Raw genomic sequence first — 18,239 nt, 5'->3', positions numbered from 1 at the left:
ACAGAGAAGACATGGAAAAGTGACATTTATGCTGAATATTTAGAGCAGGTTTAAGTATTCCAGCTGGATCAAGTAGAGGAAGTCTTCAGTGGAAAGGCAGTGGCATAAGAAAGAAACAGCACATGCAGAGAACCTCACACAATCTAGCATCCCTAGACGACTACAAGGAACAAATAGGCTGGAGGGAGTGCCTAATAATATTCCAAGGCAAAGAATACAAACTTTCTCATGTAGGACTGTTGAACAATTAAGATTTAACATATTCAGATTTTGTTTTCATTAAAAAAAAAAACTACAAAATTCTGATAGATGGATTAAAGAAAATTGAGACGAGATAAGGAAACTGGTAACTGATGAATCAAAATTTGAACAATTGGTGTGGAGGAGAGGGAGGGAGCAGAGGGGAGGATAGTACTGTTAACCAGAATACAGAATATAGGAGAAGAGTGGATTTGTGCTAAAATTCCCAGGTTTTAAGGATAAGACTCTACGTTAATTTTGGATCTCTTGAGTTTAAAGTTATGTTCAGAATATTCAGATGGAACTATCCACTAGACAGTAGATATAGTAATGTTGTATATCATAATAAAGAACTTTGATCCCTTTTTATAAAAACTCAGTGCTTGCATATGGTGCTACTGGAGCTGGGAAGACCCACACGATGCTAGGATCAGCTGCTGAACCTGGAGTAATGTATCTAACAATGTTAGACCTTTATAGATCCATGGATGAAATTAAAGAAGAAAAAGTATGTAGTACTGCAGTTTCTTATCTGGAGGTAAGTTGACAGAACCGTTCTTTAGGTTAGTCAATAGTATTGAGAAACCATTAAGAAGTTCCGGGGCACCTAGGTGGCTCTGGGTTAAGCCTCTGCATTCAGCTCAGGTCATGATCCCAGGGTCCTGCGATCAAGCCCCACATCAGGCTCTGCTCAGGAAGGAGCCTGCTTCTCCCTCTCTCTCTGCCTACTTCTGCCTATTTGTGATCTCTCTCTGTGTGTGTCAAATAAATAAATAAGTAATTTTTTAAAAAAAGAATTTCCATGGCCCATTCAAACTTCTCTGTCATTAAGAATTTTCTTATGAATATGTAAAATCATTAAAATTCCTGCTCTTAGGTATTTGTTGCACATCTTATTCTTTTTTTTGTTGAGTATTTTGTTTTGGCCTAATTTCTGATTAGTAAAATTAGCAAAAAGAACTTCCAGATACCCTTTACCCAGACTCATATGTTAACATCTTACTACCTTTGCTTCTCCCTCTATGTACGTGTATTTCTTTCTTCTGAACTGTTTAAGTTACAACAGGATATTTTCTTAAATAACCACTGAATAGTATCCAAATCAGGAAATTAACAATGATAGAACACCATTACCTAATCTATAAATCTTAATAAGATTTTGCCAATTACTCTGATGATGCCCTTTATTGAAAAAGAAAATCTAAGATCATAAATTGCATTCAATTGTTATATCTCTTTAGTCTCAATTGGATTTTTTTCTGTATTTTATGTCACTGTCATAAAAACCCTAATTTGGGACGCCTGGGTGGCTCAGTTGGTTAAGCAGCTGCCTTCGGCTCAGGTCATGATCCCAGCGTCCTGGGATCGAGTCCTACATTGGGCTCCTTGCTGAGCAGGGAGCCTCCTCCCTCTGCCTCTGCCTGCCATTCTGTTTGCCTGTGCTCGCTCTCTCCCCCCCTCTCTCTCTGATAAATAAATAAAATCTTAAAAAAAAAAAAAAAACCCTAATTTGGTTAGTTAGTCAATGGGTTATGCACATGCAGAAACACAATGGAAGTAATGTTGAGTTCTTATAGTATCATATCAGGAGGCTGGTATAGTTAGTCTGATTACTGGCTGTGTTAACTTTGATCTGTTCCATTATGTTGCTTTTGGCAGAGTTAGTGCAGAAACTATAAAGATACTACTTTACCCCCTTATTCCTCAAATTTTCATCTGTTACTATTGACATCCACTGTTGATTCATGCCTAAATCTATTATTATTATGATGGTAGATAATAGTGATATTTAAATTCCATCAGTTCATCTACATTTATTCCTTGGCTTTCTACTGTATGGAAGAACTTTCCTTTCCTTTATTATATCAGTGTGGATTCATAGGTTCTTAACATTATTTAGTAGCTTATAATCCTTTTCCGTATTTATTTATATGCTCAAATTATGCTGGATTTGGGCAGTCAAGGCTTCTTCATGCCGTCTCTTGTGTCCTCATTCTTTGAGGACTTCTGCTCACTTAGTAATAGGTGACATTTGACAAATCAGAACTAGGAGATAGGCACACCAACTTTATATTCAGATAGTGTTTCAGATACCAGTAAAGAAACAAATCCATGATTTTACTGCCTATTTGTGGTAGCAGAGAAAAAATTTCTGGTAGTCCCAGCTCTCTTGCTGACAACTTTATAGTTTGGTTCCTACTGAGAAAGCTTCTTCACATTTCAAAAATTGATTAAGGTGTGTATGTTGCTAAAAATTTTCTTGTGTACAGAACTTGGAAATAAAAAAGAAATAAAACTCATTTTCTATAGTTAAGTTCTGAAAAAAATTGCTTTGAACTTAATTGGGTAAAGAATATGGCACTATTCTTTAGTTTCTCCTTATATCCTTTTATAACTGGGTGAATTTTGAAGGTTGGTCATTTTTATAATGTGTTTGATTGTTTTTTCTTTCTTTTAATCTGCCTTCATTTTATTAATGGTTAGGCAATGTCTAATCTCATCATTTTCCACTTGGGCTGTGCACAAGAGTTGGCTATGGAGCTTTTTAAAAATAGACATGCCGAGGCCTCAACCCTTGGACATTGTAATTTAACAGGTCTGGATTGTGACTGATGTATCTGTGTTTTTTAAAAGTTCCCAGGTGATTCTGATTTGTAGACTGGCTTGAGAATGGTTGTTCTAATTTTGTATTTTGTATGATTGAAATGGGTAAGAAGTATTTGAAAAGTAACTACTGCTTTTCAGGAAAATAACAAAAAATTGTATCTTCATATTTTACTACTTTAAAAAGTTTGTTATATTTTAAATCTTACATTAGAAATGGTTATCATTCAGTAGAAAATCTTACCAGCAATGAAGTATCACTACAGGCTATTTATTAGAACATAACTTACACGATAGCCTTACAAGATAGCCTTATACTTACAGGCTATCTATTAGAACATAACTCTCACACGTGTATAACTTACACGAAATAATTCTTAAAGCCTAAAACTGTATGCTTTTTTAAATCTTATCAGTTGTCATTTGGTTGGCAAGTAGAAAATTAAGTACCTTTAATAAAATCATCAAATCAGATCAATAGTACTATTTCTATGCATTGTTTATAGAAATTACTTTAAAAAATTGCTGAAAAATTACTAAAAAAGAAATTGCTTTACAGGAATTACTAGGAAAAAAAATTACCAAAGACCTACAATACAGATGTGTTTTTAGTGCCATGTAATAGAGTGAGGAAATCAGGACTCCCATCCCTACTGTGCTGTTACTTTTGTGACCATGGCCAAATTACTTAACCTCCTAGGGCCTTAGTTCCTAAGAAAGTGGTGGGGGAGGGTCCTGTTATAGGACTTATTAAGAATTGCATATTAGATTTAATATAATTAAAGGATAAATGAAATAAATACTTTCGATCCTTGAGTATGGGTTTTAACTCTTCAAGTTCTAAAATTTAAAAAGTTTCGGCTATTGGGAGATCATGAAATAATAAACTATCTTCAGTGAGAACCATGCCACCTCCATATAACTTACTGGAATTTCCGAAGACCATGTGTCCCAATATATTTCTAGAAAATAAGAGAAGGCAATTCAAGCTGTCTTATTACTATTTCACCATAATCGTCAAGTTAGGAATTATGGAGAGAGGGTGTAATGACTCCACCTTTAAATTTCAGTTGGAAACTTAGGTAATTAAACTCTTCTGTTTTCTCAAATGGTAGGAAATTAATGGCAACATGAGATAGAAGGAGTGAGATGGTGCAAATAAGTTGCTGCTTATGTTTAAGATGTAATTCTAATACAACCTTAAATCAGCAACACGTGTGATGTTGTCACTATTATTTCAACCTCCGTGCTAAAGCAGTTTTTTGTTTTGTTTTTCCTTAAGGTATATAATGAACAGATTCGTGACCTCTTAGTAAATTCAGGGCCACTTGCTGTTCGGGAAGATGCCCAGAAGGGGGTAGTCGTTCAGGGGTTGACTTTACATCAGGTATGTTTATAAATTTTTTTTTCCTTATTGTAATAACAAGTGTGGTTATTTAGCCATTTATTCATTTTCTGTTGTGTTCAAGAAAGAAGAAAAATAATAAAGTGCAGAGTTAAAAGAATCAGAATATACCTTCAATATTGTTTTCCTTTGAAATAGTTGAATGAGCCTTTCTTTTTGTTGTTGTTTTTGGGTAAGGGGCTTGGGGGCTTTTTTCTTTTTTTAGTGAGAGCGAGAGCTCTAGGGGAGGGGCAGAAGGAGAAGGAGAATCTGAAGCAGGCTCCACACCCAGCACGGAGCCTAGTGCGGAGCTCAGTCTCACAACCCTGAGATTATGACCTGAGCCAAAATCAAGAGTCTGACGCTTAATTGACTAAGCCACCCAGTCACTCTAAATGAGCTTTTCTTTTAAAAATCTTCTTGCAAATTTAATACTCTATATTCTGCTTAATATGTATATTTTGTCTCCTCCAAAAGATAAGATTCTATATTTTATTTCTCATATAACACCAGACAAAGTAACATTGATCCTTAAACAACATGGGTTTGAGATGAACAGGTCCACTTATATGCAGATTTATTTTTATAAATACAGTACACTATACAGTGGCTAACTGAACATAATAAAATACAGTACAGCACTGTAAATGTATTTTCTCTTTCTTATAATTTTCTTCATACCATTTCCTTTTCTCTAGCTTCATTTATTGTTAGAATACAGTATATATTATGTGTACTATACAAAATATGTATTAATTAACTAGTCATATAATCAGTAAGGCTTGAAGTCAACAGTAGGTTATTAGCAAAACCTTTGGAAAGTCATAAAGTTCCATGTGAATACTTAATTGCCTGAAGGGGAAAGTTCTGTCAGTGCCCTGACATTCTGTCAGTACCATTGTTCAAAGGTCAACTGTATATCATTTGCTTAGTTCTATATAGGAAATACTTAATGGGATGCAATTTGTAGAATGCATTTTTACCTTTAATTTTATCTTTAGAAGTCTTTTTTTCTTGTTGAGAATTTACTAAAGATTTTAAAGGTAGATGGCTATTTTTATGTGGGTTGTTTTTTTTTTTTTTTTTTTTTTTTTAATTAAACTTCTCTAGCCCAAATCCTCAGAGGAGATTTTACAGTTATTGGATAGTGGAAACAAGAACAGGACACAACATCCCACTGATATGAATGCCACATCTTCTCGTTCTCATGCTGTTTTCCAGGTAACAGACCATTAAAGTATTGCTCTTAAAATTGAATTTAAAATAAAGGCAAATTCATGTGGGTTAATTTTCATATATGCAGAGAAAATCCTTTCAGCTGTGGACTTCTTCCTCAGCATTTCCTTTATTTTGGAGCTTTGAGAAGATTTTATCAAGAATATTCAGAATTGAGGATATATAAATCAGAAGTACAAATTTTTACTGTGTGAAGATACAGCATAATAAGGTGGTAGCATTAAAGGGTGTTTTCCCTTGTGTTTTTAGAAGTGAAAATATTTAATCTTTCCTAAAGACGTTATATTCAGAACAAATCTTCTCTTTTGGGGTATAGATTTACAGAAGCAAGAGATTCTGATTCACTTTTTTAAAAATTTCATCATAAGGACCTTGCAAGTAGTTGCATTCTTTAAGGACATTGATTGCATTGACATTGTATTTCTTTTAGAAATACAATTCCAGAAAGTGTTAAAGCATATGTTAGTAGCTATTATTTTCTGTGGTTTCTAGTCCTGTTAAAATCCAAATTATTTTATAGTTTCATTCTATATTATACTCATGTAAAGCAACTTACAGTAAGAAATTGATATAGTAGAAAGAATTCATATCTGAGACAGTCAAGTCATTCAGAAAGTCACCAGTCCATAAAACTTTATTAATCCTTTCTGTTCTTTCCACTGACTCTTCATTTATCAGTAGCCATAAGAGAAATGTTTATCTGTGACACTGAAATTTCCCCAGAATGCGTTAGACCCTGCCCTATAAGAAATACTAACAAAGATCTTTATAATGGAATAATCTTAACCAATCTCTTTTAAGTTTGCCGCTTAATTTATTTCAGTTGAACTACAAAGTAGCATTCAATAAATGATGCTTTACTCTAATGGACTAAAAATGAGAAGTATATTTTACTAATTTTTTATATGAGACACTTTCTTAATTATAGTGACATACAATACTTTTGGGAATTAGAATACACTTAGTCTTCAATTTGGGTCAACATTCAAATTCATCTTTCCTTTAGGAGCAATTTCTGGAGACATGCAAAGCTTTCTGATCATTGCCTTTAGTTTTTGGTTAGGAACATTATTTCTAGACTACCTGTGCCCCTACCACCACCTCCAATAAGTCTGTGATCTGGCTCAGGGGTTACCAGAACACAAATGGCAGTTGTTTTGAGCCTCTATCAGATCAGAAGTTATTTGCCGTTTGGTACACATATAGGAAATCTTTTCATCTTCAAAGTTTTTTTTAATTTCCATAATTATTTCAGATATTCTTGGATATCAGTCAGATTATTAAACTTGTTCAGTTTGTTTTTAAAATGAAAATAATTTTGATATTATATTCTTTTAAAAATAAAGTACATGTTCCCTTTTAATTTTCTTAAATCATATCCTCATTTTTCCTATTCTTCTATAATTTCAAAAAGATTTATTTGCGGCAACAAGACAAAACAGCAAGTATCAGTCAAAATGTACGAATTGCCAAGATGTCACTCATTGACCTGGCAGGATCTGAGAGAGCCAGTACTACCACTGCTAAAGGAACCCGATTTATAGAAGGCACAAATATTAATCGATCACTCTTAGCTCTTGGGAATGTTATCAATGCCTTAGCAGACACAAAGGTAGGTACAATATGTTTATTTATTTTAAGTATTTTGAAATAATTGAAATATGTGTAATTCCTAGGAAGATACTACTTAAAATAATTTTGCTTCAAAGGTGTGTTATAAATCAAATTTCAAGAATGTATTAGTAATATTTGTGTTCCAAAGCAAAGACTATAGGAAGCCTATTATATCAAAAAAAGCTATGTTTGGGTTTGGTTTTAATTTCCAGTTTTATAATCACAATTTGTTGAAAGAAACATATTGAATATCATATTGATAGATTTTATGGTACTTTCTCATAACTTATGTTAAATCTGATTATTAAAGTGGCCATTTAGTGATCACTACACAACAAGCATAATTGAATTGGGATGACTACAAAAACTATATTTTAAGAAAACTAAATTTTGTTTTGATTAGTATTTTATATACTATAAATTTGGGTTAAATAGTAAGTGTTTTGATTTTTCTTAGGAAGAGGGTCTTAAGATATAAAATATAGTTAAATCACCTTATAGGGTAATGTATATTAGACACCTTTGGGGTATTTAAAAATATTTTCTATCTACTCTATGCCAGAGTGCTTACTAGAACACAGCATATTTGACAACTTTTGTATTGGTAAAAATGACTTTTTTTTTTTCTTTTAATTAAAATGCGATCATTAATTTAAATTCAAGCCACATTCAAGCTTTAAGAAATCTCTATATTTAGGAAAATAGAGGTCAACGAGTGCTAGGAAAATGTTGTATTTTGAATTAATAAAAGTATATTAAGATGATTTGGAAAGTCTTTTTAAAGAGGCAAAAGGCAAGTTCCTGAAATCACATAAAGATTACAAAAGCAAGATGTCTTTCATATTCTAGGTTAAAATCTCAAACATCTAAGTGGACAGTATGGTATAGAGACTGGTTTTCTCTAAACTTAAGCCATTTATAGAATTTTTTCCATACCAACTTAATTTTTTTTTTAAGATTGTATTTATTTATTTGACAGATAGAGATCACAAGTAGACAGAGAGGCAGGCAGAGAGAGAGGAGGGAAGCAGGCTCCCTGCTGAGCAGAGAGTCCCATGTGGGGCTCAATCTCAGGACCCTGGGATCATGACCTGAGCCGAAGGCAGAGCCTTTAACCCATTGAGCCACCCAGGCACCCCGATTTTTTTTTTAATATTTTATTTATTTATTTGACAGAGATCACAAGTAGTCAGAGAGGCAGGCAGAGAGAGGAGAAGGCAGGCTCCCTGCTGAGCAAAGAGCCCGATGCGGGGCTTGATCCCAGGACCCCAAGACCATGACCTGAGCCGAAGGCAGAGGCTTTAACCCACTGAGCCACCCAGGCGCCCCCTGATTTTTTTTTTTAAAGATTTTTTATTTATTTATTTGATAGACAGAGATAACAAGTAGGCAGAGAGGCAGGTAGAGAGAGAGGAGGAAGCAGGCTCCCTGCTGAGCAGAGATTCCCATGCGGGGCTCGATCTCAGGACCCTGGGATCATGACCTGAGCCGAAGGCAGAGGCTTTAACCCACTGAGCCACCCAGGCACCCCATGGCATCCCGATTTTTAATAATTAACTCCTATTGAGTCATTTATGAGTCCATGTTTAATACATGTCTTGTACTTGTGAAATCATTTTAAGTTAACACCAGCAGTGCTCATTGCACACTGGAAAACACTTTTAGGATGGAAAGTATAGTACTACTAGGAGCTAGGATACCTAGGGCCTATTTCTAGCTCTGAGTTATCAGCCATGTTACCTGAAATAGTCATTTCACTTTTTGTTTAGCTTCCATTTTTCTCTTCTATAATGTGAAAGATTTACACTGAATAACATAAGATTGCTTTTAGCTTAACATTATAATATTCTATTTTTATGGAAGTTGTGCTTTTTGGAAATTGTTTTTTACTTTAAAATCAGAGCTGTGTCTTTTAAGTAAAGGAAAACCTAGAAATATTAAGTTTTCTTAGAACTGTTTTGTCCTTTCAGTTGAATTCTCTGTAAGATTGTATATAATTTTAATTTACTTCATATCCATATTAGTTAATTATTTAATGAGAGAAACAGCTTTGCCATGCAGAATTCTTATTATTCCTAAGGTAGATTTGAATAGGGCATACATTACTTTTGTATTTTGATTTCTTTTTAAAAAATGAGTGGAGTATTTTTATATGAACATATTTCTGATAAAAGTTAATATGGAAAGATTTTGTTAAATATACCCCACTCAGTTTTCCCAGTTGTTAATATCTCACATTTATATGATATACTTACCACAACTGATGAACCAATATTGATTTTTTTTATTAACTAAAGTTTATATTTATTTAGATGGGAATATAACCTTTAAGTAGGATACTTGTTTTATGTTTCACTCAGTAGTTCCATAAGATTCATTATCATTTCGATCACCAATTATATCGTAAGTCTGCGCAGAGTTGGGCAGTGCTTAAGTTCTAGAGTGAAGTGATAGCAGGTTTGCATTTAAATGTGGAAAATGACATAAGAAATCTTTTTTTGCTCTTTCAGAGAAAGAATCAGCATATTCCTTACAGAAATAGTAAGCTCACTCGCTTGTTAAAGGATTCTCTTGGAGGAAACTGTCAAACTATAATGATAGCTGCTGTTAGTCCTTCCTCTGTATTCTACGATGACACATATAACACTCTTAAGTATGCTAACCGTGCAAAGGACATTAAATCTTCTGTAAGTTTGTTTAGTCTGCCTTTGTTGTAAGGGCATTGGATGTATATTATTTTTATAACTAAAAAAATATTAATTAGAGTTTTATTTTTACTAATGAATTAGCAAGCAAGTTTAGAAATGTCTTTATTAGCTTGGTTAATTGAACATTAACTTGGACAATTAAACCATTAAGCATTTTGCTTACATATATAATAGATACTATTATTTATCTTTTGAGAACCAGGGTGCTTTAGTGCCTTTCTTCCTAACCTTCTTCATGTCATGGCAGGTGATATTTTGGTGGCACACTGGAATAACTGGTCAGGGCTTTAACACATTTGTTATAGCCAAGGATGATGTTGTCTGCTTTAACTAAGCACCAACCCTTTCTATGTGAAAACTTTGGACATGTTAGGTAATCTCTCCAAGCCTCAGTCACTTCATCTGTAAAATAGATGTATCTGCCTTAGTTTGTAAAGTAAATAGCCCTTTTAAAATAATTCATGATATTGATATAACAAATCTCTTTATAGCTCTAACAATGTAATAATGACTGGTTGGGTCAGTATTTTTGCCAGTAATTTGGGGTGATTAAGAAAATGTAAGTCAATGGTGATATATTTTTAAAATCACAGGATCTTAGGGTCAGAAAAAACGTAGAGTTTAAGTGGTGTGATGACTTGTGCTGCTTACCCCTCTGCTACTCCCACTGTATGAAGCTGAGCGGGTTATTGTCTTTCTTAGAAAGATGTTCATATACTATGTATAATTAACTGGAAAAGGATATACTCTATGGGCATGCAAAGCTTTTCATATGTTTTTCATGTAATCCTTACAGCAACCCATTGTGGAACGCTCTACTTTAGAGTTGAGGAATCCTATGCTCAGAATTTTAAGAACCAAATTCTAAATCAGTTAAATGAGAAGTGAACAGGGCCTCGAAATCAAGTATTTGAACTTCTGTTTAATGTTCTTTCCGCTATTCCATAGCTGCCAAGGAGCCCATACAATTATAAAAAGAATAAAATATAATAACGCAATAAAAACTAGTTGAGCTTAGAAATTGTTGAAACTTAAAATTATCTCTAAATTTCTTAGAAGTCAGAGGAAAAAGAAAGTGGACAACTTTAATTATAATGTGAAGAATGCTCCGTAAGTTCTTACACCTTTTCTCAGATAGTAAGACAATTTCTTTATAATTTCATTTATTTTATAAATGTGCTCAGTATATCCTCTTGTCATAGATTTTGAACATGAGTGTAATTGATCGTGAATGTCACATGACTGTAATTGTCACAAATTCTGAATTCATAGAACTGAATTAATGAGAATATGTCATTTTTCTTATATATATATATAGTTATGTGATTATTATCTCTTTATATATGCAATCATAATTTCTATCTTTTAACAGTTGAAGAGCAATGTTCTTAACTTGGACAATCATATAACTCAGTATGTAAAGATCTGTAATGAACAGAAGGAAGAGGTATGTCTACTCTTTACATTTTATGCTCATCTCCCTTAGTTACTCATTTATGGGACTGTGCAAACCTAATTGCCCAAAAATTTGACGTTTTTTCCCATTACAGTTGAAAATCTGGCATGTTCGTTTCACAGCTAAAATTTTTCTGTGGTCACGTATAAAAGAGACAGATAATTTATTTCATATTTTAACTAGTGTTTCTCTCTAATAGATCTTAATGTTAAAAGAAAGACTAAAAGCCTATGAAGAACAGAAAGCCCTTACTGATGAAAATAACAAAGCGAAGTTGATTTCAAACCCTCAGGAAAAAGAAATTGAAAGGTAAAAATGACATTAAGATTTCATTTTGAGGATTTTAGGGTTTTAACATTTAGTTAGATAGTTTATGTTACCATCATTTGTTGTTATGTCTTTAGCTATATAGTCTCCATTGAATTCAAGAAGCCATTGACTGCCCTTTACATTCTGCACACTTTGAAGAGCAGATCATTTTAATTATGATTATGTAATTGTGATTGTACCAGGACTGAGATATGATGGAGAAAGTAAAGCGAATTATATCACTTATGAAATTAGTGTTTTAGCAGTTTTCATATTTTTCTTCTCAGGTGTCTTATTCCATTCAGGCTGCTGTAACAAAATACCACAGACAGGTGGCTTATAAACAAAACAAACAAGCAAAATTATTTCTCACAGTTCTGGAGGCTGTTAGTCCCAAGATCAGGGGGCTGGCATAGTTGGGTGAAGGCATTCCTTCAAGCTGAAGATTTCAATCCTTGAATCCTCACATGGCGTCTGGAGAAAGATCTCTCCAGAGCCACCTTTTCAGGTTACTAATCCCATTGATGGGGATCTCTGCCCTCAGGAACTGATTACCTCCCAAAGGCACCACCTCCTAATACGTCACCTTGGGTGTTATGTTTCAGGAATTTTGAGTAACGAACATTTAGTAATTTGAGTAACAAACATAGGAATTTTAAGTAACAAACATTTAGGCAGTCTCATCTGGCATAATATCATTGTTCATATAGTTCATGTAAATTTTATCTACCCTTTCTTAACTATGTCTAACTCTAATAATTCATGTATTTTGTTTGTTTAGTTAATTATTTGAAGGGAAATCTCTCAGTGATATAAATTAATACAGAATTTTGATAGATTCAAACTAAACTTTCTAGTAGGTAAATTTTAAAAAAAGAAAGTTTTTAATAATACAATATTCACAAGTACTTTTCCCTTAAGTAGTTAAGAGAATTTTCCAAACTGTCCCAATGAAATAGTAATTCAAAAGCTATGACTCTTGAGTAGTGCCAAGAAGACAATAAGAAATTCCTGGATCAAACAAATTTGGCAATTACTTCTTATTTATTTAAAGAATCTAGGTGATTTCCAAAGTATGTCAGTTTATTAAAGGCTCTGAGAGGTCTTATAATAAAGGAATCTCCAAACTTGATTAAAGTTCAGTGAAGTTGAACTTACTTTGCATTCTCCAGAGCCAGTGTTCTGTTATTACTAGTATGAGAAACTAACCACAACTTAAACCAGTGATTTTTCACACTGTTATAGAACTCTGGAATTTTACCGGTATCTTGATATACATAAAGAAGACTAATCAATAGTGACTTTCAACCTACTTTCAGATTCAACAACTTTTTTAAAATTGGATTGTATATTGAAGTTTACGTAAAATATTCTTGGTTTGAAAAAAATGTTTCTTGACTCAGTTGACCCCAAATGCTTAAAAATAAATATTTCTAATAATAATGCTTTAGTTTTATAGATGGCTTAATAGTTTTATGATTTTTCAGGACACATGAATCTGATTACTCCAACAATCCTTTGAGATTTGAAGTGGGATATTGTTTTCTCAAAGATAAGACAAGGCCTATAAATTCTCTCTTTCAAGTCTTTTTTTTTTGTTTTTTTAAGATTTATTTGACAGAAAAAGATCTCAAGTAGGCAGAGAGGCAGGGAGAGAGAGAGGAGGAAGCAGGCTCCCTGCTAAGCAGAAAGCTCGATTCGGGGCTCGATCCCAGGACCCTGGGACCATGACCTGAGCTGAAGGCAGAGGCTTTAACCCACTGAGCCACCCAAGAACCCCATCTCTTTCAAATCTTAATCTTTTTCTTCCATACTGTGCTCTATTTTACAAGTATATTGGTATAGTACCAGAGCTCTGTCTATGCTGGAGATTTTCTATAATGTTTAAGTTATTTTCTGTTAATCCCTCCAACAACCCTTTGTCAAAATAAAATTATTGCATTTATGATGCTTTTTGTTATATCCCACCAATCTTACAGTGACTTTTATTTCATTTTTTCTTAAAGATTTTATTTATTTATTTATTTATTTATTTGAGAGAGAGAGAGATAGAGAGAGCACGCACGAGAGCGAGCACAGAAGTAGGGGAAGCAACAGGCAGAGGGAGAAGGAGGCTCTCCATGGAGCAGGGAACCCCATGCAGGGCTCGATCCCAGGACCCCAGCCAGGATCATGACCTGACCTGAAAGCAGTCGCTTTACCAGCTGAGCCACCCAGGCACCCCTTATGGTGACTTTTAAAAAATAAATGAAGTAAAAGTCATTCCTTGTTACACAGTTTACCTTATCAAAGAAAGTTTTGAACTGGCATATTATTAGTTGTTGTTGGTTTTCATTTTGTTAGTCAAATGTGGGATTGGCCCACATGCAACCAGATATTCTTTTGTTGATATGTTTAAAAACAAATTTATTTTATTTATTTATTTTTTAAAGATTTTATTTCTTTGACAGAGAGACAATGAGAAAGAGAACAGAGGCCAGGGGAGAGGGAGAGGGAGAGAGTGAAGCAGGCTTCCCACTGAGCAGGGAGCCCAATGTGTGACTCCATCCCAGGACCTTGGGATCGTGACCTGAGCCGAAGGCAGCCTCTTAATGACTGAGCCACCCAGGGGTCCCTAAAAACAAATTTAAAGAAAATTAAAGTCATCAGCTTCTCCAACTTGGATTCTTTGCTTACATTGCTTTCATGGAATCGTTCAGCGCTGCTTAACCAGATCTAGTTACCATCTGAAACCTTAGTAAACTTTTCTGCAGTTGATAGCTTCAGGTCATTGAATCATTCCTTCTGATAAAATGATTCAAGAGGTCGGCCTGAGCTAGGAAACAAAACAGTAAAAACTTTAGAGTTTTTTTGTGCAACGTATTATTTAATATAATTTCCTTGTGTATTAAAAAAAGCTGTAATGATCAGCTTATATATCGCATAGCCTTTGTCATTTTCCCTCAAAAGTAACTATGTCCCGAAAGAAATACATAAAATATCTTTTATCACAGTTAGCCAAAAACAAAACAATATATATGATATATATTTCATATCATATATATGTGAAATATATATGCATCGTGTATGATATATGATATCATACATTATGGTATCATGTATCATACATTATGATATGTGTTATAAAGATACGTGAAATACCTTTATGATAAAAGATAAAAGAAATATCCTTTATCATAACAAATCATGCTTTTACATAGAACTTTTTTAATACCATGAATTTGCAAATTCTTTCTTAAACATTTTTATGTGGTTTGATAAGGTGAAAGGAAGAATATACAGTATTTCCTGTCTATCAAAGCTATTTAGAAAGATAATATTCAGGAAGAAGTCATAAAAAGAAAGTACAGTTCTTGATACAAAGTAACTATAAAACTTGTGACTATATCAAGAAATTGTAGAATTTAATATTCTTGATGTATCACCTAAAATTATTGGCAGAGATTTTTATTACCAGTTAGTTGAATGTTTTAAGTGACTAGAAAATAGTTATTAGTCAATCCCTTAAGACTCTTTATTGTTTTAAAATGATAGTTTTTTTTTTGTTTTATTTTGTTTTTTAAGACAATCTCTAGAAATCTTTGATACTTCCTTTTCTTCCATCCTATTCAGTAAACCCCACCAACTAAAACAGTCTGGACCATAAAATCACAAAATTGACAAATACTTAATTCTGTCCTTGGATAAAGAATTAAAAAAAAAAAAACCTAAGAAATTGTCTTTGAGAATAACCTAAAGATAACTTATCAATTCATTTACTGGCATTAGCGTGTTGTAATATAATAATACAATGAAATTGCAGTGTCCGTACATACTTCCTATGAAATATTTATCAGTTTGACAAAACTGCAGTAAAGTCGATGTATTGTGGTTTATAGTCATTCCCAATAGAGTTTCATTAAGAACTACTGACGTAAATTGGCAGTGTTTTTTACCACAGATCCTTAAAAATACATCTAAAATTCTGGCTGAAGAACATTTATTTTTAAATGCATATACTTTGTTACAGTTTTACTTTAAAGGCTTCACAGTTAATTTTTCTTTGAGAGCTTTGCCTGTATGTGATGGACCTGATCTGTGATTTAAAAACATAAGTACGTGTTTATAAAATTAGAATATGGCTGTGACCAATGTTCTGCTGACCCTGGAGGATGCAGAATTGCAATTTCCTCTTGGGCCTTGCATGAGTTTTTGGAGTTTGAGGTCTTTATGCATTTGGAGGAGATAGGAGTCAAATCCCCCAACTTTGATTCTCCAAATCTCCATCTCCCTTTGGAGGAAGGACACTGGAGTGGCTTTTTCTAGGTTTACCACATTACGAACTTGGTTGTTTTGGGTCCTGGCAGTGTCAGCTGACTCTTAGCCAGGCTGTAGGGGGTACCTAACCGTATGGTGTGTTTTCACTGTAACAAATTCTAAAACTAAAAACTGGCTATCTCACTTTCCCTAGGGGGCCATGGAGACACCATATGATTATGCCACCCACTGCTTGTTTCTTCACAGTTAGCCAACATCAAAACAACGCACAGTACTGTGTTGCTTTGGGGGCCTTATTAATTGGGATCGTACAGATTCAAATTATCATCCTTTTCCTGCAAACATAATATTTTATTTCTGCTAATAAGTAGCTGGATTACATAGACAAAATAGAGTATATGATTTATATAATTATGACTTGCATAGAGAAGCCTTATTATACTTATATCTCTTAATAGTATGATCTTCCCTAGAGGAGAAAAGAAGTACAGTATAAATAAAGCTAATACCCTTTTCCAAACATTTTTTGTAATTTAATAGGGAATAGTCATATCCTATTCACTGTTTGTCATTGAGTCTAATTCTATGAGTATTATATATTTCTCTTGTTCATTTTTTTCTTAAATTTATTTCACAAAATTAGTGAGATTCTATAATGTGTTTTATATCTGGTAGATTTCAAGAAATTCTGAACTGCTTGTTCCAGAATCGAGAAGAAATTAGGCAAGAATATCTGAAGCTGGAAATGTTACTAAAAGAAAATGAACTTAAATCATTCTATCAACAACAGTGCCACAAGCAAATCGAAATGATGTGTTCTGAAGACAAAGTAGAAAAGGTATTTATTTATAATTAAATTTTAGATATGTAAACACATGGAGACTTCTAATTCTATAAATGTGATAGGTAATGATTTAATTACCCATTCACTACAAACACCTGGAAATGCTGGAGGAAAAGTATCAAACATTGTTTTAAATTCATAGTTATGTGTGCAAGACAGAAAATTAAATTCCTAGGTGTCAGAAAGAAAAGGAAAACCAAAAAACCAAAATCTCAGTTGCAACTGTTGCTTCTGTGAGGGTTGATGGAATACTTAACTTGAAGTTAACACACTCATTGTTGGGCCCAAAAGTCAGACAGTAGGAGTGGTACACCCTGGCTGCAGGCAATAATTTACAACTTAGACCAATCGCAGATCTTTTTTTCCAGGAAAGAATATTTTATCGCTGACATTGTTAGAATTTCCATTGCATGGTGTTTAGAAATGCAGACCATCTTTTACTCATTTTTATTATTTCATGCAGTAATACACTGCCCTCCTTCCACGCACACAGACCTCTCCCAATATCCTACCTTTGATGTATACCACTTCTTTGGTAAAGGACCAATGGGAGACAGGGAGTTAGAAATGGCAGACCCTGTGTAAAGCTGGAAACCTCAGAGGCCTGTACTCTTCATATTGGTAGTACACCATGAAGAAACATCTTCCTCTTGATCTCAGCTGAGGTCTTGATCTCAGAGTCATGAGTTCATACCCCCATTGAGCTCCATGCCCAGCATGGAGCCTACTTTAAAAAATTTCAAAAGAAAAAAAAAATGTTAAAAACTGCCATTACAGATATTCTTTCTAAGGATTTGAGGTTTGAATTCTTATAATCCATATGTTTTAGTTAGTAAGTCCTTCAAGTGAGAAATTAACATAGAAAATGATATCAGAGGAATGATAATCTTTGGGGAACTGGGCAGAGCAATACAGAATCTGCCTAGTGAAACAGACCCCTGGTTCAAATCACTAATGAGAAGCCACTGTCCAAAATTTTAAAAGCACATGGTAGGGCATCTGGGTGGCTCAGTTGGTTAAACAACTGCCTTCGGCTCAGGTCATGATCCTGGAGTCCCGGGATCGAGTCCCACATCAGGTTCCTTGCTCTGCGGGGAGTCTGCTTCTCCTGCTGACCTCTCTACTTTCATGCTCTCTCTCTCTCTCTCAAATAAATAAATAAAGTCTCTTAAAAAAAATAAAAAGCACATGGTAAAACAGTCCACCATAGCCAAGTCAGCAGATTTGGCAAATAATGTCAGAATTCCTAAAATTTCGGACACTTGAGCAATCTGATAAAACTATAAAAAAGACTGAAGACCTCAAAAAAGGAATTAATGATAAAGGAATAAAACATCAGAAGAACATCCACACACAAAAAGAATATAAATGAAACTTCCAGAAATTAAAGCTTTATTCACTGAAATTTCAAAGTTCACTTTATAGGTACAGTGCTAGGTAGTCTTTAAAGTGCTTTACATGCATTAACTCAATTCTCATAAAACCCTATGAGGGATGTTATATTATTATCCTTATAATCAAGATGAGGAAACCAGAGCACAAAGAAGTCATCTTGCACAGAGTCACACAGCTCATGGTGTCAGACCT

At 33.8% G+C, this 18,239-nt stretch overlaps 1 protein-coding gene across 2 annotated transcripts in view; it reads left to right on the top strand.

The window, feature by feature from the left end:
- The window catches only part of KIF18A (kinesin family member 18A), an 81,657-nt gene that overhangs the window by 11,576 nt on the left and 51,842 nt on the right, over positions 1–18,239 (top strand). Inside the window, exons 3-10 of one of the 2 annotated variants that reach the window (XM_032356435.1) lie at positions 621–778; positions 4,127–4,231; positions 5,339–5,449; positions 6,879–7,076; positions 9,589–9,765; positions 11,159–11,233; positions 11,442–11,551; positions 16,484–16,646. In XM_032356435.1, the coding sequence (XP_032212326.1) occupies positions 621–778; positions 4,127–4,231; positions 5,339–5,449; positions 6,879–7,076; positions 9,589–9,765; positions 11,159–11,233; positions 11,442–11,551; positions 16,484–16,646 (1,097 nt within the window). The remainder of the gene's footprint in view (positions 1–620; positions 779–4,126; positions 4,232–5,338; positions 5,450–6,878; positions 7,077–9,588; positions 9,766–11,158; positions 11,234–11,441; positions 11,552–16,483; positions 16,647–18,239) is intronic. The other variant, XM_032356436.1, reaches the window with a different exon arrangement.

The sequence above is a fragment of the Mustela erminea genome, chromosome 9 (assembly GCF_009829155.1).
Source record: "Mustela erminea isolate mMusErm1 chromosome 9, mMusErm1.Pri, whole genome shotgun sequence".
NCBI lineage: Eukaryota > Metazoa > Chordata > Mammalia > Carnivora > Mustelidae > Mustela > Mustela erminea.
The sequence above is the reverse complement of the archived record's forward strand: the minus strand, read 5'-3'. Positions and strand labels throughout refer to the sequence as shown.